At 43.8% G+C, this 22,187-nt stretch overlaps 2 protein-coding genes across 5 annotated transcripts in view; one reads left to right on the top strand and one right to left on the bottom strand.

Moving 5' to 3' along the window:
- The window catches only part of RBM25 (RNA binding motif protein 25), a 34,296-nt gene extending 28,154 nt beyond the window's left edge, over positions 1-6,142 (bottom strand). For both annotated transcript variants that reach the window (XM_026095684.2, XM_026095685.2), the window contains exon 1: positions 5,905-6,142. The gene's annotated coding sequence lies outside the window, so the exon portion shown is untranslated. The remainder of the gene's footprint in view (positions 1-5,904) is intronic.
- Positions 6,143-11,116: 4,974 nt separating this feature from the next.
- The window catches only part of ZFYVE1 (zinc finger FYVE-type containing 1), a 28,379-nt gene continuing 17,308 nt past the window's right edge, over positions 11,117-22,187 (top strand). The window contains exons 1-2 of one of the 3 annotated variants that reach the window (XM_026095675.2): positions 11,117-11,741; positions 12,849-13,377. In XM_026095675.2, coding sequence (XP_025951460.1) covers positions 12,877-13,377 — 501 coding nt within the window. In that variant the 5' untranslated portion in view covers positions 11,117-11,741; positions 12,849-12,876. Of the gene's footprint in view, positions 11,742-12,495; positions 13,378-22,187 lie in introns of all 3 variants that reach the window. The other 2 variants (XM_064512545.1, XM_026095674.2) reach the window with 2 other exon arrangements.

The following is a 22,187-nucleotide window of genomic DNA, read 5'->3' as shown; positions in this document are numbered from 1 at the left end:
ACACACAAGAGTGAGCAGTTAACAAAACTCTTAAATACTAGAAGAGCTAGAATCAGTACTCTACCATGTTAGTAGACACATTTAAAAGAGCTCAAAAATTGCAAGACAATCATGCAGCAAAACTTTACTCCCACACAGACTCGAAACATTGATAGGAAACGGAAGCCCAAGCATATTTGCTGGTAATACCTTTGAGGTCTAGAAAGTATTTATTCAAGAAGTATAAGAATGCATATATGACTCTATAGCATATCTCAATCAAAGACAAATCTGAACATCAGAAGAACATGAGAAAAAAAATTTTTTTAAGCGTATCAGGAAATCTACTTTTACTTTTGCTTCTTTTTAAAGACAGTTACAAGAGGTTCAAGGTGACTGTGTTCCTTAATGGCCCCCAAAATGACATTCATCAACTTTCCACCAGAAAAGATAAACACCCCAGATACAAGGTCAAAGATGGTGGAAGAAACAAGGTAGCAAATGCAAGCATTCCTCCAACAATCCAATAAAAACTTATTTTATTCAATTTTATACAACTTAATAAAGAGGAACACTCTGTTCTTTAGAAACAATAAGCTTAAATACACACCTCCTTTCTGTCTTTCTTCAATTTTTAAACCGAATGGGCAAAGAAAAAGCTGCCAAGATGTACTGCCAAAACATTTTATTTGGAAGAACACAACTTATATTTCTTTTCAGACTATGTGCCTATCAGCTGATGTTCCTCTACAATCTGAAGCCTGGGGGGTATACCATCTTGGTATCACTACTTCAAACTTTTTCACACACACAAAAAAAAAAAGACACACACACACACCCCCCGCAAGGGTCCTAGAAAAGGGAGAGCACAGATCTCATTCCTTTAAGTAGCTCTCAGTCCTTATCTACATTGCAAGCTGGAGGACAACTGGACAAAATTCAATGGAGTTTTGGGACAGGATGGTAGGAAAGTAAACTATTGGGCTTGAGTTGATTCCAAATGGGCTACAGCAGTGTTACACAATCTGAGGTCCACAAGACATTAAAAAGCAGTCTGTAAAACCAACAACAGTTTGGAAGTAATTCTCCAGGCTGCCTGTAGGTGCAGCTGGTTCTCTTGCTGTGATGAGCACTTCAACTGAGACACCATTTTGGGGCATGTGTGCGTGTGCATGTGTAAGGACCAAGAGGTAAAAAGATCCTTCAATTAAAAAATGCCCAACTTAATGGATGTTATATATATATGCAGGCAAAGCTTTTTTTTTTTTTTGATTGAGATCAAAAGCAAAAGTTTAACACTCAAAGTAATTTTTACACCTCAAAGAGTTTAGTCTTTCAATTTTCTAGTCAGACATGTGAAACGTACTGTTATCTGTACAGCTTCAAGAAGTCATCAACTTGAAGCACTATATTCTTTTTTCCCACATTTGTAAGGCTATTTTCACAACAGCTAGAAAGCTGCCCTGGCACTGAAGACCATCAACACTAAAATTAAAGAAAGGTTTGGTCTTTCCTGCTACTATGTGTAACTACTAACACGAAACTGGCAAAGATAAGAGTTTAATTCTATTTCTATTCTATTCAAAACAGAGCAGCAACAGGCACCCAGACTGAAATCGCTCACTGGAGAAGTGAGGGATCTTAAACAGAGGATGAGAAAGATGCATGAGCTTCTCTGTAGCAGCCAAGGGGCTGCAAGGAAGGAAAATGAGTAAAGCAATTTTTCTGTCAGCAATTACAGAAGATACAAGAAAAGTACATACTCCTCCAGCAGTCAGAGGTGCCAGAGCATCTCAAATTTATATGTAACTATAAACTAAAGGTGAAGTATGGAAAATTAAGAGATGTTAAGCTGGGTCGAGGGAGAATACCCTTGTAGATATCAGAAACCCTATTCTGAACTTCTCTGCGGACTATCCTACCACCCGGCTAGTACAGTGCTCAGTCTCCAATACGTTTATTGTGGTTTCAGTATTGTATGTGGTGATCTTCAAATTTCCCAAAAATATTCAAGTGTGCAAGTAAGCAACTAAACAGTCCTGAGATATTTAAAAAACTTATCTGACTTATCAAAGTATTATCTCAAGCAAAGTTAGAGGTAAGATGAAGCTATCAAGAATGCTGCTTAAATAGCAGCACTTTAAAGGATAGATTAGTTTTTGTGAATCTTTACAGTAGTTAGAAAGATACAACTGTAAGAAAAACAGTCAGCATCTAGCATAACACTATTCCAAATACTGAATGAATATGATATCTATACCACTTAAAAGGATGGATTTATGTCAGAATTCTGACTCAAAGCATCATCAATTTAGGCTATGTTTACATCAGCAAGCTTGGAAGCACAAAAGGAGCAGGTCTTTTGCACAAAACGGATGGAGCCGAAACCCCAGTGCCCACCCCACATGTTTTGGGGAGGTTTTTATTTCATACTCACTCTAGTCTGCTCCAGTGGACTGACTGCCCGTTAACAGTTAAGAGTGCATTTTTCAGTATATTTTCATCTGAAAGGAAGCCAGTCCATCTATTGTAATAGTGCAAACCAATGTGAATAAAAGCTGGCTAAGTGGGGCTGACTGGGAGACTTGTTTCAAAAGCATGCTCCTGATCTGAGCTAACACACTAATGTAGGTGTACACTTTACTACCCTTGGGCAGCTTTTCTAAGCTGCAGATTAACAATGCCATGGACGGCAAAATATCTAAGCTTACTCTAAGCAGAACCAGCTCAAAATCCAACTTGAGTTATTAGCTAAGGCAAGTGTGACTACAATAGTCCAGGTTCACCTTGGACCCAGAAAGAGTTCGGCTGCTATCACACACTGCTTTTCTGAGTTAATAACCCCTAGTGGAACTAAGCTGCATGCAGAGCCAGCTGCACCAATCTTATGAAACTTGGCAGCATAGAGAAATACCCATATGGCCCTGAAGTTAGGTAAGGTCCACTGAGACTTATTAATTCTGAGTCAATGCTATCCCTACTGGACCTGAACTCTGAATATTAAAAGCATGCTAACTCTGACACAGAGCCACACAAGCTCGCAGGGCTAGCCTGAGGGCAGGCTCGACTGAAGTGTGTGAGGCTGTATAGAATTCAAAGTATATGAAATGATAGTTACAGTCAGAGGTTGCTATCCCATGCTTCTGTACTATCTCTGGCCCCCAAAAGACCCAATAAGATGGGAGTGACCATATGAGAAGCTTTAACAGTGCAGTAGGGCCAGTACGTGTAATAATAATAAAAAAATTCTAATAGCCTTTTAACCTATTTTTGATTTGCTTCTTTCTTTTAAATAAGGTGACAAAGATACATGTCACAAACTGAATGCAAGTTTACTAGTTAAATATCACTGGTAACTAATGTATTTTAAACTGGCAATTGTACCATCTACTCACAGCAGCCATCTTCTACCGGTGTCACATGATTAAACTAATTAGTATCTATAACTGTTTCTCTAAGCTGTAACTTTTTAAAACAGAACCTGCAAAATATTTTGTAACCATTTTCAGAACAGTTATGTCCATATGAAACAGGCAGTTACAATACTTACTGCTAAACTATAGTTATACCAAACCAGGTTGAAATTAACCATAGTAATCTTGCAAGTGTAAATGAGCTTGATGTGTTTTAAGAATAAATATACAATGTGTAACAGCAGTGACAGCATGGCTAATCTAGCTTGATTACAGTTTGAGTCTGATTTTAACTTATTTTCAACATTTTTCCCATTCAATCCTTCAGCATGGCAAAAATCTGTACACTTATTCTAGAATAAGTTGTGCAAAATAGCTGAACAGCTAGCCCTTTAGACAAAGGAACAGTAAGTGCAAACCATTTTTGGATCTTTTATTAACTAACTAAAAATCAGCTTTGACTGTAATCCTAACCTCTGGATTACTACAAGAGTCCGTGGCAAAAACTGGAATCCATGACTATTTTACGTCTGTAACACGACGCTATATAATATCACACTGGTTAAAGAAATGTTATACCAACATATTTGATTTGAATGCCTATGTTTCATTTTAGTGTCCACAGAAAAGCTCTCGCAAATAAAAATGTTTTAACATTTTCTGAGAATAAGGCTAATTTTTATTATGAATCTTACAAGCTCTTGGCATTTGGTTCTAATGTCTATATCTATGCAGCATCACAGGATGAACAATGATTCCTTCTAAGTTATGCTCAAGTATTTTATACACTTTGCACCATATCAAAGTGTTCAGCTGAGCACCAAAAACATTCTAAGAAATGACTGGATAAAGTGTACGCGATAAATAAGCCTTTTAGTGCTATTACACAAGCTTTTACGTCACTCCCCTACAAGGTCTATGGATTTTCAGGCCATTCTTTAAGCCATTTAAGCCATATAAAATAACTAAACCTACAGTTTGTCACCAGAGACACTCCTTGTATTATTGATATAAACAAATGACACTTCTTACAGAAGAAAACTGCACCCTAAGGAAAAGTCTTTTTTTATTTCAAGACAGCTGATCCTCTTGGCAAAGGATATCCAACACCTTCTCATACAGCGCCACGGCTTTCTCTAAATTTGCCTGCAAGCTACACAAGGCATCACTGTCAAACACAAAGGCCACATACAGAGATAAAATAGATATACAGATTTGAAGTATACTTATTTCCAATCAAAGTTAGTATTTGCTTACACTTGTTAGAGATGATCTAGAAGTGTTCACTAACTGCCATCAAGTAAGTTGCATCCCCAACTATTATTCTGCAGTGTCTAAAAACACAATGTGCTTACTGAAACCAACAGATGTGTCCTTCTGAAGATGCCTTACGTGAGGCTCTACCAAACATGACTCCAAAACATTAAGAACTTCAGTTTTACTCCTAATTCCGTCCTCATGTAAAGTGCTAGCTGAAGTGACTCTCCACCCTAACCTTGCTGCTCATTTATTCTTCTTGAAGCGAAAACATGGCTGTGGCATCACAACACTTGCATGAATGGGCACTCAAGAGAGAGAAGCAGACATATGTGAAGGGCTAAGACAACTCCCTCATAATAAACTAAGAAACTGGTCTGTGCTTGCTTTTTTAAGTCTGTTTTGGACTGCCTTCTGTAAATGCAGATGCAGCGTACTGATAACAATTCTTTCCTGACCCACAAAATAACTAAAAATTCGGGCATATGCATTTGGATCAGAATAGAGGGAAGACTATTCAATTCTAAGATTTTATCTCCCATAAGCCGTGCTATCAAAAAAAAAGAAAAAAAAAAGAAAGTTGTGTTCAGGATATTTATTGATGCATATTTAAACAAAACCCCTTTTCCGTCAGGCAGACAAAGGTCTTTTCTACAAACACATCATGAGAAAGACACGCTAATGTGTCCTAACAACTGTTAGGACAGCAATGAATCACTCCGATTGTTTAAGCACGAGCTGCTAACACATGCTTTAAGGACCACCCCGGCCCAGACGGAGGACACCACGGTACCACCGAAGAGCATTTCTTCACCTGGCCCTGCTCGCCGGCACCACGGAGCCGCAGCCCCCAGCACCCGGCGGCGGCCACCCCGAGCGCCGGGGCAGTTTCGGGCGCCGACAAACGCTCGGCCGCGGGCGCGGCCCCCCCCCGCCCGGCGACGCCGCTCCCCGCCCCGCCGCGGCCCGCGCCGGGGGAGGGGGAGGAAGCGGAAGGCCCCCCTCGCCGCCCGCCCGCCAGCGCCTCCCCGAGGCCGCACTCCCTTCTCACCCCCGCGCCACCTCCCGCCAGGCTCAAGGCCTAGGCCCGGCCCGGCGACGGGCACCGGCGCCTCCCACCGCCCCGGGGCGGCGAGCGCGCGGCAGAGCGGCGCCGGCCCGGCTCGGCCCCGCGCGGCGCCTCCTCTCAGCGGGCGGCGGAGGCGCCGCCGCCGTCCATCCCTGCCCCCTTCCCCCGCAGCCCTCCACCACTTACCCTCCTTCGCTGAGGGGTAGGAGCCGCGTCCGGAGCGCCGCCTCGGCCCCTCCTACACGCGCAGGCCGAGGATGGGGCTGGGGCTGGGGAACGGGGGCGCCGCCGCCTCTCGCCGCGCCGGGAGGCCTCGGGGCGCCGCTAGGCCGCGAACACACCGCGCCGAGCCGGAGCCGCCGCGCTGAGCTGGGGTCATGTGAACCACCCCTTCCGTCAGCGGCCCGACCTGCCCAGCGCCGCGCGACCATAGAGCCGCGCGGGCCAGAGCGCCCTCTCGCTCCTCGCCCAGACATAACGCGCCCAACCATAGAGCGCCGCGGCTAGAAAGGCCGAGAGAGAGAAAAAAGGCGTTCGGCCCGGCGCCATGTTTGCGGCGGTCGGCGCTGCGGCTCCGCGCCGGGCCGCGGGCGCGCCATCTTGGGGTTGAGCGGTGCTGCGCGGCACTCGCTGGCGCCGCTGTCTGCTGGCCCCGGAGGGTGATGGCTGCGGGCCGCGCCGGCCCTCCGCGGCCGCTGCGGCGCCGCCCGGCCCCGGCCGCCGCGCTCGGCTGCGGCTGGAGCCGCGACAGCGGTATGTGTAGCCGCCGGCGCGCGACATGGCCGGGCGGGAAACCTGCCTGCTCCCGTCCTCGTGAGAGGCTGTTGAGGAGGAGGGAACACGTGTTTGAGCTGCCTCACGGTTTACCAAGTTTTAAGGGCCTAGAAAGCTAACAAGCAATCCTGTTGTCAGTAGGTGTGTATTTGGCATGTGGGAGGCTGCACCTCAGCTGGAAAACCTGTAAGTGTTTATGGATCAAAACCAGCAAACGGTGCCTCTCCAAGGCAGGCAAACCCTCAGCAAAAAGACATCTTTGTACTCTGTATTGGTCCTAGCAGTGGCCTACTAATGGTAGTTTCCCTGCCGTACTTCCAGCAGCTAGATTGCATTAAAAGACGCTTCAAAATGCGAAAGCCCCCCCAGCATTACTTACAAGGTTGTAATTGCTCCATTTACCACACTGATGGCAAGCAATTGCAAATGGAAAGCAGAAGTGATTGTCAATGGAGCGAAGACAGTCTTGCAGACCATTACGAAGCAGAGGATAACGCAAATGTGTCAACAAAGCCGTTCAAAACATTTTGGACTGGCTAGGGAAAAATGCTTATTATTTCTATATGACATTTTCCACTGTTTATGGATGCTGTATTAAAGAAAAATGCTCAAAGATCAAACCTAATGACAAACAATCCTCTCAAGTACCACCCACTATTCGTAATGGCAAGAAAAACATTCAAAGCTGATGCTGTTGACTGCTTGAATAGGAAGCTGGCAGAGTTCACAAAATGGACTTCATATGTACTACTGAACAGTCAAAAAGCAAGTTGAAACTAAGGTCCTGCTCACCAGCTTGCTTTGCAAGATGTTTATGTGCAAGGCTAAAAATTTTAGTAGTAGTAGATATAGGAAATACTTCAAGACTGAAAGCAATTTCTTCCTCTTTGAGAAACAGCATCTTTGTTTCCCATTAATTACAACTCATTCCATACAGCTTCTGACTACTATTAATCTTTCAAACAATTCATAAATGTTTATACCTATCTAGGTAAATATAATTCTCATTTTGCAGTTTGGAGGAAAACCAAGGAAAGCGGAAAGGACGGACAAAGAGTCTTCCAGGTTTCATGCTTCTATGCTATTGTCTGAAATCAAAATTATTATCTACTTGAAAAAGAAATGTGAACTCCAATCTCGCTTGTATTGCTTTAACAAGCCTTTTTATTTACAGAAAAAAAAATCACAAAGGTTTCCTTGACCTAGGTGTTCATCTTTTTTATTTAGCCAAAGAAATAAAGCAATTTGCATTTACTCTCCTTATACAAATCATACACTTTAGTCTTCAGTATCCTTTCTAACCAAGGAAGAAACTGCATCACAAGAATCCAGTAAAAACTGTTACTTTCACATCTCCGCTGTCTGCTATTCTATTTTAGAATTACCTATCCCTAAATCTATCCATCTTTGTTATATTTTTACTCTTTAATTGTAAAACTGAGATCCCACTTTCCAGATACTGATCACAGTTTGCTTTATTCAGTTACTTGCTGTAGGCTTCAGAATTTGATGCTGAAGCCCATCAAGAGTCCAGTACACGGCCTTTAAAAAAAGGCCGAAAATAAGAACAGGCACTTAGCATGTTTGCAGACTGTTTCGCATTTCAACTGTGATAAACCATTCCAAACATGCTAGGCAGCATCTCAGGGTGCAAACTTCAGATTGTTTCTATGCAGCATAACATTTTAAATGTTTTATGGCAGGAACAGAACTCTGGTCCACAGCTCCAAAATGACTTAGTAAAAAGTATCCACTACAGTGATGAAGTAGGAGTACAGTCTTTTAAAACTGTCACCAATCATCAGGATCCTGGATCCATACTGCCTACCTGCGCTATCCAATGTGGGTTTCTCCCTCCCTGGCACATCCTATGTTACTCCCATGGAAACCAACAAAAATCATGTACAAGAAGCAGCTGGAAGTAATTTTTGTCTTAAAATCAAATTGATGATTATTAACAGAGCATATGAATTTAAAAGTCAGGGAGATTAAATCTACATTTAAATCCTGTAAATATACAGATTGTAAACAAGGAAATTCATAGGAAGGGGGGGAAAAAACCTGTGGACAAATCTGTTTTCTGCAGCGTTTTGGAACATATTGTGAAAACAGTCAAGAGGGAAATGGGGGGGATACATAAATCTTCACAGGAGGATCCACCTTTGTTCAATTCTTAAATCTGCTAGAGGAGGGAATATAGGAGAGTTGCTGCTCTGAGATGTGAAGCGAGAGTGAAGGACTTTTTCAAGAGCACACTTGGCTGCTCCATTTCACTGGCATATATTTAAAGGATGGCCTAAAACCTGACTGTGACAGGAAAACACAACTTGAACCCAAGCCCAGAAACACTACATATACTTCCTATTCCAGGAGGACCAGCGCTGCACTTTATCTTTCCAAGAGAGGCAGAAAACAGTGGGGGCAGAAAGTTTAAGCTTTATCCAGTAAAAAATAACTAGCACAACTATGTACTTTTTATAAGATATAATATTTTAAATAAAAGTAGTTTTTAAATGTACTTTTGTTAATAATACCGCAAAATGAATAATTACATTTTGTATCATCTTCCCCATATATTTTTTTTGTCTCTGCTTCAATCACATTGCCAGTCTAAATATAACCACTTAGAGGAAGATCTCTTAGAAGCCAAACTCATTGATTTGATTCCTTTTAAATCTCAGAAGGCTATTCATTGTTTCCCTATGAATAGCCTTGTGAGATTTAAAAGTTTCTACCTCCTATGTGTGGAATATATGCACTATACGGAAGTTACTCACTCTGAAGACATTTGGCTCAGGAAAGGTTTATATTTATAGATGCCCATTTGATTAATCTTTTTGATTAATCTTTTCTGCAAAAAAAATGAATTAAAATGCCTTATCATAATAGTATGAAACAGAATAGGGAAGGGAATCACTTTCCACCCTTCAGTGATTCATCATCATTAAAAAGCATAAAGAGAAATGGATGACCATACATATGCCTAGATACACAAACATATGTCAATATGTATCACATTTAGATTTCGCTCAGACTGCATGTAGATCTGTATCACACCATGCCTAACCTAGTTAAAACACATTTTCCCTCCTCAGTACAGGCAAAACTTCTGTTCTGCAACACAGAGTCTAGTAGAATCAAAAGTACTTCAACCATACACTCGAATTCAGGCACGGCCCTGGTCACACAGTTTCAGAAACTTAGCAGATGCCTCATTTCTGTGGTAATTAGGCCTGCTGATACAGCTTTCTGAAGTGATGATACTTCACCTTACAACAGCTAAGTTAGGTATCCTTGCAATCTATATGGATACTCAATTATGTAATTTGGTCTCCTCTTGAAATTATTTGTATAGAACCAAACTAAGAGGACCAAATCACACAACACTTTAAAGCTGCCTTTCTATGGGTATCACTGTTAAACTTCACTGAAGTGAAACACCACATCTCCTTCCCACAATTAGGTAACGATTACCGCTTGAGCCTACCATTCAGCCAAAACCTCCAGGTATTTTAGAAGATAAATTGCTGGTTATACTACTACAAAAATATTTTTGTATATTATATAAATCATATCCTGCTTCATTAAATACACATGCAATTAGAAATGCCTTGTCCTTTTGTAGTAGCACCCTACCATTACCAAAGTGAGCCAAAAGCTCACTGCTGTCACTGCTGGTTGGGATTACTTCCTCTTTGGGAGCTCTTTTATTGCCTCTGCGTGCTTCCCCCCTCCCCAAAGAGTCCACAGCAACCACCTTCCACTTCCACAGTTCCAGTTTCTGACTGAATGACCATCTGCTATTCTTTGGCAGTCACCTGTTTCAGATCTGTGGTCTCTTTCCACTAAATGAACAGTGGCCGTTCACACATTAACTGTAACTACCTCTACAAAAAAGAAAAAAAAGGAGGATATTATAATGAATGGTGGCACTCCTTGCCAGGGCTGCCTTTAAGTGACTGACTAGTACATGCAAGTTTAGCGCCTTGCATGCCCTCCAAAGGAAAACATGACCTACTTATTTGCAAGACCTCGAGGCCTGGAAATAACAGTGGACAATAAACTACAGGTTGCGCTCCAAGAAACATAAGAAAAGAGAGATTCACTGCGCATTTCACCCCTCAGAGACCAGCTGGGGGCTACTTCCTCTCCTCTGGGACTCCTGCGAAGGGCAGGGCGGCCTGCCTGCCCCGCTCGGGGGGCCTGCCGGGCTCCCAGCGCCACCGAGAACCCGCGAGCCTCGGGGCACCGGACAAAAACGAAACAAAGCCAAAAAGAAAGAAGTCAGAGGACAGCAAAAGGCCCCAAATCACCGCCTCCTCCCACACCATCCCCCACCCCAGAGCGCCGGCGCTGCCCCCTCAGCCCGCGGGCTCCGCCGCGGAGCGCCTGCGCCTGCCCCTGCGCCTGCCCCTGCGCCTGCCCCTCCCCCACCGCCGCCACGCGCCGTCACCAGCCGTTAATGGCGCGCCCCGCCCTCCCGCGGCCCCAGCCCGGATAGAGCGGCCGCCCGTCACGCGCCTGCAACGCCCCTGCGCGCGCAGCGCCCCGCCCCCGTCACCCGCCGACGCCCCCGCAGCAGCGCGCCCGGCCCCGCCGCCCCTTCCCGCCCCGCCCAGCCGCCGCGGGAACTACGCGTCCCAGCAGGCGCCGTGGCGGGGCCCCGCGGCGGCCGCGGGGACATGCAGTCCGCTGGCGGCCCTCCGTGCGGCCGCGCCGGGCCCCCGGACTACAGCTCCCGGCGTGCCCGGGCGGCCCCGCCCGCGCCGCGCTGCGCCGCCTTCCCGTCTCCGCGGGGGGGAAATAACCGTGAAGTTCCCCGCGATCAGCTGATCCCGGCTGGCAACAAGGGGCGCGGGAGGAGGGGGGCCGCGGCGGCGGCGCGGGTCCTGCCCTGCCGGGGCGCCTCGCCTGCATGGTTGGGGCGCGCCGCCAGGGCCCCGGGGGAGGAGAAGCGGGGCGGCCCCCCTACCCGGCTGCGCAGGGGAGGAGGAGGAGGAGGAGGAGGAAGAGGCGGCTGGGACCCGACTCCTTAGTCACCGGCTGCCGGCGGGAGGAAGGGGAAGGAAGGTGGCCGCCGGCTTGTAAACAATAGTCCGGCGCGCGGCGCCCCGTTTGGGGCCGCCTTTGTTCCGCGGCGCGGCGCGTCCCGGCCCCCGCCGCGGCTCCGCGGGGGAAACCGGGGCTTCCCCGTGCTCTGCCCGGCTGCTGCTCGGTGTGACGAGGAGCCGTGCTCGCCTTAGCCTGAGGTAGGTGCACGGCGCGCAAGCGAGCCCCCGGCTGGTAGCGGCGTTGCGTAACTAACGCAGAATTGCTGAAAAAGTACCTGCCCGTCATGTTTGTTCGGTTCGCGGCATTAGAGAGGACCGAGCCACAAGTGTAAGCGGCGCCTGGGGGCAGCTAACGCACCCGGCCGGCTGCCCGGCGCCAGCAGCTCGGAATAAGCGGTTGCTCCCAGCAAGGTGTGCAAAACAAATCGGGAAAATGGCTTTTTCTGGAAGGAGACCCGCTAAGGGCCGGCCGAAGTGAAAGTAGCGCTGTGGGCTCGTGCTTGAAAGGAGGGAGGTGAAAGGGGCTGTTGTGGGGAAGGCAGGGCGCAGGGCCCCTGCACGACGGCGGAGGAGCGTGTCGAGACAAAGACTACTTGGTGTGCGGTGCGCTTGGAGCAGTCACTTGTTTGGGAGGCCTGTTTTGGCAAGTTGTATCTGACAGAAAAATCCATCCTATGTCAGTGTGGCTGTGGTAATGGTTAGTATTCAGTATTGTTAGGAGGAGTATACAAAGATATCTAATTTTGTTTATCTGGCAAAGTACATCAGGAAAGTCCCTGCAAATAAATACTGTGAACTCTGAAGGAGGAGCTTAGCTGTGGATATTGAAAGCAGAGAATTTTCTAGTATTGACACAATCCTGTGTGTGTGCATGTATATGCACTTGTGCATTTCTAATGTCTTCTTTTTTTCCCTGTATCCTCAATTAATTTCCTACCACTCTGTGCTTTAGAGAAATATATGGACCAATTTGCTGAAGTACTCCAGACTGATTTTTTTTTTTTCTTCACATCACTGAAGATACATTATCTAGCTAAGCAGAGGAAGAAGGTTTGCCAGCATTTGAGTATATCAGTAAATGAAACCAGCCACGCTGTTTAAATTTATTCTGGAGTAAGGAAACTTCATCTGCACTTAACACAAGACTCTTTCTGGGAGGCCAGTCAGTGTATTAATCTTGTGGAAACATTTATTAATTCTTTAAAATTAAGTAGTGACAGAATTCCTGCTGTATTTCTTTCCCCTTGTGAAAATACTGAATTTTCAACTGACTTGTACGCATATCATTGTTCAAAACACAAACAGGAAGGAAAAACACTACAGAAATCTGAAGATGAGCGCCCACACACAAACTGCAGAGAAAGGACAGAACACAACACTCCTGTGCCAGGAAAGCTATGTTTGCAGTGGGACAGATGAAGCAATCTTTGAGTGTGACGAATGCGGGAGCCTACAGTGTCAGCGGTGTGAAGAAGAGCTGCATCAGCAGGAGAGGTTACGGAACCATGAACGGACCCGTATAAGACCTGGCCATGTCCCTTACTGTGACTCCTGCAAAGGTGCCAATGGGAACATAATGCACACCAGTATGACAGGATCTAGGCAGAGAGCAGCAGTGAGGTGCCAGGTGTGCAAAATCAACCTGTGTGTGGAGTGTCAGAAGAGAATACATGCTGGGGGGAACAAAAGGAAGCACCCTATCACCGTGTACCATGCTGGCAAAGCCCAAGAGCAGGAGGAGGAGGAGGAGGGAATGGATGAGGAGACCAAGAGGAGGAAAATGACAGAGAAAGTTGTCAGTTTCCTCTTAGTGGATGAAACTGAAGAGATTCAGGTAAGGACTACTGTGGTTTATTGAACGGGTTTCTGTGTTAATCATGCCTCATGATAGTCTGTTAGACTAAACTAATAGTGTAACAGACAGCAACAGTAATGCATTGAGGATAGTCTATTCCTGGCACTAAATGAGCATATTGGGCCTAAAAGTCCCAAGTACCTGGGAATGGCCTTGCTCGTGAGAGCATCAAAAGGTCAAAACCTTATGTGTGGCAAGAGCCTCCTCTAAGAAGCTTGGTAAGTGGAGCTGGTGAAAGAATTGACTGTACTGAGACACACACAACCAAGATAAGCGCTCTCTGTGCAGGATGCTGGTCATTCCTGAACAAAATTGAACTGAGAGGATTGCAGCAGATATCCTGCAAATGGGAGTGCTGGCAGCCAGTCTCTTCCTGTATGACTAGGAATGGGCACTGTACCAAGCAGTACTACAGCCCCCTGTTACCCTCCTTTAGCACCAATAAATCTATCTGATTTTTAGGAACTGGATAAATTAGAAATAACTGTCCTATAAAGAGTCGTGATGTGTGCCATCCAAGTCCTACAGACACCATGGTTAAGCTATGTTGCTGCTCACAGGTATTATTCCAAGTTAGCCTTTTGCTGAAGGAGGGGGAGACTGACCATCAATTTGGGGTAGACCTGCCAGTAATAATGACAGAATTACTCATTGACTAGAAACAGCTGCTTAGGGGAAATTATTTTGCAGAGGCTAGTGTGCAATGCTTGCAGTTACTTAACTCTTCTGGTGACCTTTATGCTTCATGAGCATAAGCACGTTAGAAAAGGCAAAGTATCCTTGTTTTTATACATGAGAAAAACAGAAATGTAAAAATGCAATGTGTGGAAGTCACAGAGCAGGTTAGTTATACAACTAAAATTCAACCTGATCTTCTGACTTCCAGTTTGCATTGTACTTATTAAACCTCGTCCAGCAGACACTGAAAGAAAATGTGTGGTCACTTTGAGACTCGGTATCTGGTTGCTCTAATTTAACATGTTCATGCTACAAGTGGTAAAAGAATTGTGATGATACCCTCATTTTTGGTAGGTTAGTCATTTGCATCCATCATAGTAACAGCTGATGTGTCTGTCTTGCCAATAGATGCAAGATACTTGGGTCAAGTTTTGGTCAGTTCAAGTATGCTGACTGATAAATTCTTGTGGCTTTTGGAGGGGGACGGGAGGAAAGGATGATAGTCCTTACAATGCACTGACATGGGAAACACACCATCCACTTTTAGGGCACCAGCTACTGTGAACAGAGTGTGTGACTGAGTTTCGGGTTTAGTAGTGGTCCTAAATTTGTCTACGTCTCTCAAGCATACACATTTCCTCAGAGTACATGGAAGGTGCAACTCTACTCTTAAGTTGCAGGCTTTTCAATAATCTTTATCTGGCCACTAGAGCAAGTTCTGAAGTGCCTTAACACAGGGCTGTCCTACACAGCTGCTCGCAAACTGTCATGTGGTTGTGCTGTTTTAAGTTACTTTTATACTCATGAATCTGTAATCCTTACTGAGGCAGATTTATGGTTGCTCTTGCAAGCAAGTGCTTTACTATTTAAATGTCATGGGCAATGAAGCCAACCTCCTTATGGGGACAGCAACTGCCCTTTACTGGATTATAACAATTTGATCAGAACAGGGTTGAAAAAGCTCTCTGAAAATGATTTTGCTTCTTACCAAGATGCTGAACCAGAGTTCCTCCATCTGGACTGATCTTCTCTTCCTCATAGCTGAATACTTATGTGACATCTTACAGACAGTCTCAGAGCAGTTTGAAAGTTTTCAATCAACATATTTTCTGGCAGCTGGAACTTGAAGAGTGCTTGCTGTTCTGGTGATGTTTCTGTTAGTGAGTTTGAGGACCTTTATTTAGAAAGGGTTGTCAGTTGACTAGCTCTGTAGACATCGTAGCATCTTTTGATAATGTTGAACAGCCAATATACTGTAGGAAAGTGATCTTTAAGTCTTTTCTTTCGTACTTGTCACTAGCAAGATGATTGCTGATTACTTGGGGAGAAATCTTTGGGAGGTTCTTTATTTAAACAAACATTTTCTTCAAGATGCCAGAACTGTAATAACCCGAAATGTGGAGAATCAGTGTTGTGTGTTTTCTTGTTTTTTTGTTGTTTTCTTTTAAAAAAACTTTCTTTAACCATCTGTTTTTTCATCTTTGAAACATGAAGATTGTTGCATTAATTAAGAAATGAGAGGGAACTGCTGATCTGCTAACAGTAGCAGATTCTGCCATAGCAATGATAAGTGCTATTCCTACAAAATTAGGCAGAGCAAGTTAAACTGCTAAGCAAACATGAAACTAGATGCTGAATGGAGGTACTTGCTGATATGTACGGGTTTACTATCCTCTGCTTGAAAGTAATTCAGTGAGGCAAGAATTCAGGGCAAAGAGATTTCAATTTGTTTTTCCTTTGGAAGTTGGAGTTATTAAGCACAAGTGGGTATCTCCCATCTCATTGTTCCTGTTGGTTTCTAGAAGCTGGTAGTTCTGAAACTCAAGGATATGTTTATAGTGTGGAAGCAATGACTGAGCTAGCTTTAGATCCAGAAGCAGCGTAGCTTCATCTGTGAGGAGCTGTGTCTGAGCAGAGTAGTTTAGCTGAGAGGCAGAGATTCTTAGCTGGGGCTCAGCATTGCACTGATACAGCTATGATAATTCTGAGATCTGCGTAATTGTCTTTGTGCCATGCTTTTTGCGCTGTGCAGCATGTCCTCAGCTTTCTGAGCTTGTGGTTTTCTTGTGTTTATTTTAAATCCACTTAGTCAGGAAAGGTCCCATTTTAAAGAACCACTTGTAAAACAGTTGTTGCAGAGGACTGACAGTAACTTAAGTTTGTCCCTGTGAAATGCAGGTTTCTCTGTGATGTTCATCACATTAATGCTGTATCCAAGCATTTCAAAAAAAGGTTGGTTATTTTGTGTTAAGAAGAGGTGACAGTTAAATCCAAGGTCACACTGCATATCTATGGAAGAACCAGAGACAGCGGTTGTTCCTCACAGAGTCTGGCCTCTACTGTTACACACAACATATAGCATTATGTGCTTGGTGACTCTTGTGACTCAGTCCCCAGCCATCTTGACTTACACCACAGATTTTCCTTTCTACCTTCCAGGACTTATGTCCCCTGTGAGACCTTGCTGAATTCTTCTAAGAGAAAACAAATTTCCCTGTTTTACAAACTGACGTCACCAGCAGTTTGGACCCCATTCTGTGTTCTTTTTCTCAGGCTATGTTATGTTTTTGCACTTTCTGTTTACACAACATTAAACTCACGGCCTTATCTATCACATATCTAAAGCTGAGACTTCAATTAAATAGCTCTTGATAACTGCAGCATCTCTTTGTTAATGACCTTTGACACATTCCATCTTCCTTGCTCTGAATGATATTGTGACTATTATTTCCTGAGCCAATTGCTTTGATTTTTGTCACTGCTCTCTTTACATCTTCTACATCTTGTGTTTGCCATGTTAGATTCAAGCTGGGAGTCTTCTTTTTTTCATGTGTCAGTCCCCCAGCTGCATCTCTTAATCTGCTCTGTCAAGTTGTCAGCTTTTCTTTCCTATCTTTAACATGTTGAATTTTCAGAAAAGCACCTTTGTAATATCTCTAGTGCTACCCTTCCATGTGGGAAGCACTTCACATAGGAACTTACAGAATTGATTCATGGATCTCATTTAAAACTCCCCTTTACTCTGAGATATATTTAAAAATACAGCAAAAAAACCCCAACAAAACTGGACTGAGGTTAGAGTTGTTTTGAGTCCTGATACTGTCTCACTGCCTTTTGAACTTTTTCACTGGTCTGTATCTGTGTATATATATCTCTTCCTTGTACTTATATTAATGCTGTCTCTGGAACAGGAACCATTTTTGTTTGGTCTTTATACAGCACCTTCACAGTAGAGATCTTTACCATAAAGCAGAGAGTTATGTATCAGTTGTATAGTCAATTCTGTTTACTACTACTTCTGAGATAGGAGAGAGGACATGCTTAACAAGGCATAACAACAAGTTTGATATTTTTATCTTGGGGAACAGATGTTGAGAGTTCTTACCACAGGATCTGAACTTGGTTGTAGTCTCACCAGTGGCTTCTGTGATAACACTTTGTCCCAAGCTATATGTAAGGAGACTCAGCATATATAATCTATAAAAGTAGAGAAAGTCTTTCTTTGAATCCAGCAGATAGGGGACATGCTTGATCATTATTAGTTTGCCTTGAAGAGTTCACTGCTCTTTGACCAGAAACTAGCTCTGACATAAGAAATGACCCAATCTCTGTTTAGAGAGTTTCAAGGTACTGATAAAAGGTACCAACTTAGCCAGCCTTACTAAGAAGGCAGGAAGAAAAGAGAGGTTTTTTTGCAGCTAGTCACTGTATAAAAATAATACCACCAGCAGTATAGTTGTATATGGGAGAAAGGAACATCCATTCATTTCTAAATCTCCCCTGAGGCACCCAGAGTGAGCAGTCTATTTTTCAATTAGCACTTTTTTCCCCCGATAGATTAGACATCTCCATCTCCTAAATCCAGCCCCATTCCTTGAGTTCTTTATATTTCTTCTAGCAGGGTTAGACACCTGAAGGATTAAGCGCTTTGCCTCAGAGAGTACTGAGCAGGATCTCTATAATGCTCTGCTGTCAGTTTAGATGACAGGTATGTCGCCCTTATTTAAATGCTGGCCATTTTATACAATCATTAAATAATCAGCATCTAACAGTGTAACAGTCCATGTGTCCTCCTCTGTCCCCTCTTGTTAAAAAGTTGCACATACAGAGTGACAACTCTTTAGGAGTGTTAGCTGCTTTGCTTGTATGTGCTCCTACTATAAACCTGATAAAAGTACTGTGGCTTTTCCTTATTACATGCTAACTTGATTCTGGGCAAAGTCTAGCGATGAGAGAACGGAGAGTCACTGACAATATTTCCTTCTAGTGAAGGATTTCATGTCAGTCAAAACAAGCTAACAAATGTCTTCTCTCATAAGAGAAGTTTGCAATCTCTTAAGATTTATTGCCTGCCTCTGTAGTAGAAAAGCATTTCTCTATCATGTAATAATGCCTTCTAGTTCCTATAACACTCTTGCTTAATTTGATGTAGGGGAATGTTTTTGTACTTTGAGGGTAGCACTGTCAGCTGTAAATTTCTTGTGATTTTTATACATATCCTATAGTCTGAAGATTCACAGCTAGTATTTTTGCCATGGACCTAAAGGAGGAAGAAGAAATGTGGAAGGATCCAAGTTTTTTAAAGTCACTATGATCTGGCAGATCAGAATTTGTAATTTCTCTGTCCCTCATATCTGTTGCTGTACCACTGATGAGTTTTGCTCCTTCTTATGCTTCAGGGAGGTTTTCTTGCCAAAGTATTTCTGGGAGTTTGCTGTCCTGCGCTCCAGGAATTTTTTTCTTCTTGCTATGTTATTCTTGAGTATTCCTCCCCTTCTAGGCTGTTACCAGTTTGCAGTTTCCTTTCCTACCCTTCAGTGCACTGGTTTTCTGTCCTCAAAATAAAGTAGTAGGAAAACTACTTTGCAATTGCTGCTCCTTCTTCCACTGGACAGATACCAGTATTTTGAAGAGTGTTTTTTGGAAGACAGAAGAGGTGCCATTCATTCAACAAATGCACAAGTCTTTTAATGGTCCTAGGCTGACTACTAGCTAATTTGCACATAGGCATTAACAAATATTGCTTCATTTTTACTACAGTCAAAGAGTGAAACTCCCAGTATTATATTGTTTCTTGGGGAAGAAAGAAGAAGAAAGGAGGAGAAAGATGTCCAGACTACTTGGAAAGACAGGAAAGAGCAGCTGATGCAAGGAGAATGTGCCTTTGAGAGGTGTTCTCCCTAGCTGCTGCAGTGCAGTATCTCACCTTCATGTGGACACCAAGCATCAGGTACACCAGTGGCCAAGTTGACCAGTCGGATTTTGTACACAGGGTCTCAATGGTGGTACCGATGCTGCAATGCTACATAGTCAATGCTAGCTTGTTTCAGGAGCACAAGGTGGGCAGAGCAAGTAAGACTCAAAACAGCTATCCCCCACCCCCCCCCCCCCCTTTCTTTTTCCTGGTATTGCTCTTCCACCTTCTTCATCATGTAGCTCTCCTGGGCTGTAATTAAAATCCCTTGCCTGCTTTCTGTCTCATTTCTTCACATGCTGAAATGAGTATGGTTGCGGAAGAAGAGCGAGTCACAGGTGAGAGAGGCCAATAGCAAGCCACTCTGGAACTATCTGCTGCTTCATTCTGGGAATTTAACTAAATAGGGCTGGGGGGACTTCTAGTGCTTCCTCTGTTGTGCCCCTCTCTGCACTTACCTGGTGAGCCGTCTTGGGCTCCTGGGTGCCATCAGGAGGAGAATGCTTGGGGTGTATCCAAGAAGGAAAAGGGATTTGGCAGTCTGCTCTTCTCCAGCCCCTTTGGCCTTTCCAGCTCCTGCACTTCTCACATCTGCAGGGGTGACTGAGAAGCAGGTATTGCTGCAGGTACTCCTTTTAGTTTCTTACCTGGATTTTCTACCTGGATCACATTTAGAATCACATAAAGGCAGAACTCTCAGATTGCCTTGGCCTGTCCCTCAGAACATCCTACAATTGGAAAATAACTGGCTTAATTATTTTCCAGGAAGAGCGTGACCATAATACAGGTAAGTTTGTGAATGCAGGACTCTTAATAGGGGCAGTGGCAAAAGGTACTGTACTGAGGGTAATTACATTATCTGTGCATATTGAGGAAAGCTAATAGTTACAGCACTGACTCTCCCACTGACTTGCTGTCTTCTGGCCAAGTCTCTTTGCCTGGCTGTGTCTCTGCTGTTACAGCTGTGAACTGGGGATGGTAATTGGTAGTGTAGCAGTATGGTCAAGTTAACACCTCTAGAGAACTCAAAACAAAGGGTACTTGGGGTGCTGAATGATTTCTACTTTTTTTTTTTCCCAGACTTAAATGACACTTTCAAGATAGTAGTATTTCTGTAGCAGTTGCATTTACCTTGAAGTCTTTGTTTTTGAGTTGATGCAAAAGAAAGAGAGGACAGTTAACTTTTCAGCTATCAAACAGGTTAGCGGGCTGTCTAATCTTCTGCTTGCAGCAGGTTTATCTAACCCAACTGTCACTACAAAGGTAGCTTATTTTATAATAGCAATATTTTAGTCAGTGTTGCCTCTTGGGTTAGAGAGATCCAACCAAACTAGACTACCTCTTTATGTTCTGTATTACCACTGTGTTCCTTTTTGCCCACAGTGGCCTGTCTTAAAATCTATGAAATAGATTCTCCCTCCTTGGGTAGGGTTGTTGAACTGGATTTAACTCTTATGGGACTCTCCTGAAAGAGACAAAGATAACAGCATCTTCAGTCATTGGCAGCCTCTGCTCTTCACTGCAGGACTGTCTGTAGGTCCTGCTGAGATTCATTCTATTGGGCTCTGTACAAATCTGTGAAAATACTATCTCTAAATTCTTTTGCCAGAGCTGTGGGAAGGAACTTTGGTCTAAAGATCATCAGTTCAGGGAGAGGCTCTGCACAAACCCATGAAAATACTAATAGAATGAGTCTCAACAGTACCTATGGGCAGTACTGCGATGAAGGCATATCAGTAGGTACAAAAAGCTTCTGCTTGGAAAATACCAGTCATACAAATGCAGTCTTTTGGTTGAGTCAGGCCTGTACCTGGCATGGGGAATAAGAGCAAAATTAGTTGAAACTGAGGAGGTACTTTGGAATTTACTCTTAGATCCTCATCAGAGTGTGTCTGTCCCCCCTTTAATTTTTGTTGCTTGCATCCAGTGTTGAGCCACTCAGAAATTGAGCTTGAGGCTCTGTAGGACTCTGATCTTGAAAACAGATGCCCACTATTATGCTTGACTGAAGTCTAGGAGATTACTCGGGACAGTATGATGTTAAATGTATGAAAGTGTTTAATGGGTAAAGGCTTAATTCACTACTGAGCATTAGATTTAACTACTAGTCTGGCATATGCGATTTTATAAACGAATCCATTGACATGGCCCTCTTAGGGGAAAAACTCCCCCAAGCTGTAATAAAGTGTCTTTGTAGTAACAAGTAGCTCTGTGAGTAGTAGAATTAATGAAGTCTCTTTCTCTGCAGATGTCTGCCTCTTGCTATCCATAGCTCACCCATACCTGCTGTCTTTTTGGTAAAAAGCAGTATGTATACTGTCATGCACCAGCCATCATACCAGTATGCTTACTGGCTAGCATGTGCAGGCATGACTGCCCAGCTCACCGCTGCATCTTGGTGGCTGAATGGAGTGAACGAGAGCTGAGCTTTTCCCTCAAAGGTTGTTAGTCTTTTTCTTCTTTGCTGCTTATTTTCAAAAACTTTTAGGAAACTTACGTTTTAGACATATTTGATAAGGAAATATATGCCTCTATGTATTTGGCTTATGGATTTTAAGTTATATGCAGAAGACTTAATAATTGCATAAATGCTATTTCCATAGGAAATCTGTACAAGAAAATATATGGGAGAGAAACTAGAGTATGAAGCTAGAGCTACTTAGGCTTAAAAGTCAGCCTTGATTCTTCTTGAACACCTGCTCATGATCAAGTCCCTCTCTTCTCTCTTGTGAGTGATGCTTGTGAAGAGCTCCGCAGAGATGTGAATTTTGGACGCAACACTGCTGTGCTGCAGGTCATCCTTCTCTCAGATTCATCTTACAGGCTGTAGTTAAAGGAATGTTTCTGTTTTCTAGGTTTCTCTTTTGTTTGTTTTCAGCATATACTGAAACTTTGATGCAACGACCTAACATTAGGA

The sequence above is a fragment of the Dromaius novaehollandiae genome, chromosome 5 (genome assembly GCF_036370855.1).
Source record: "Dromaius novaehollandiae isolate bDroNov1 chromosome 5, bDroNov1.hap1, whole genome shotgun sequence".
Lineage (NCBI taxonomy): Eukaryota > Metazoa > Chordata > Aves > Casuariiformes > Dromaiidae > Dromaius > Dromaius novaehollandiae.
The sequence above is the reverse complement of the archived record's forward strand: the minus strand, read 5'-3'. Positions and strand labels throughout refer to the sequence as shown.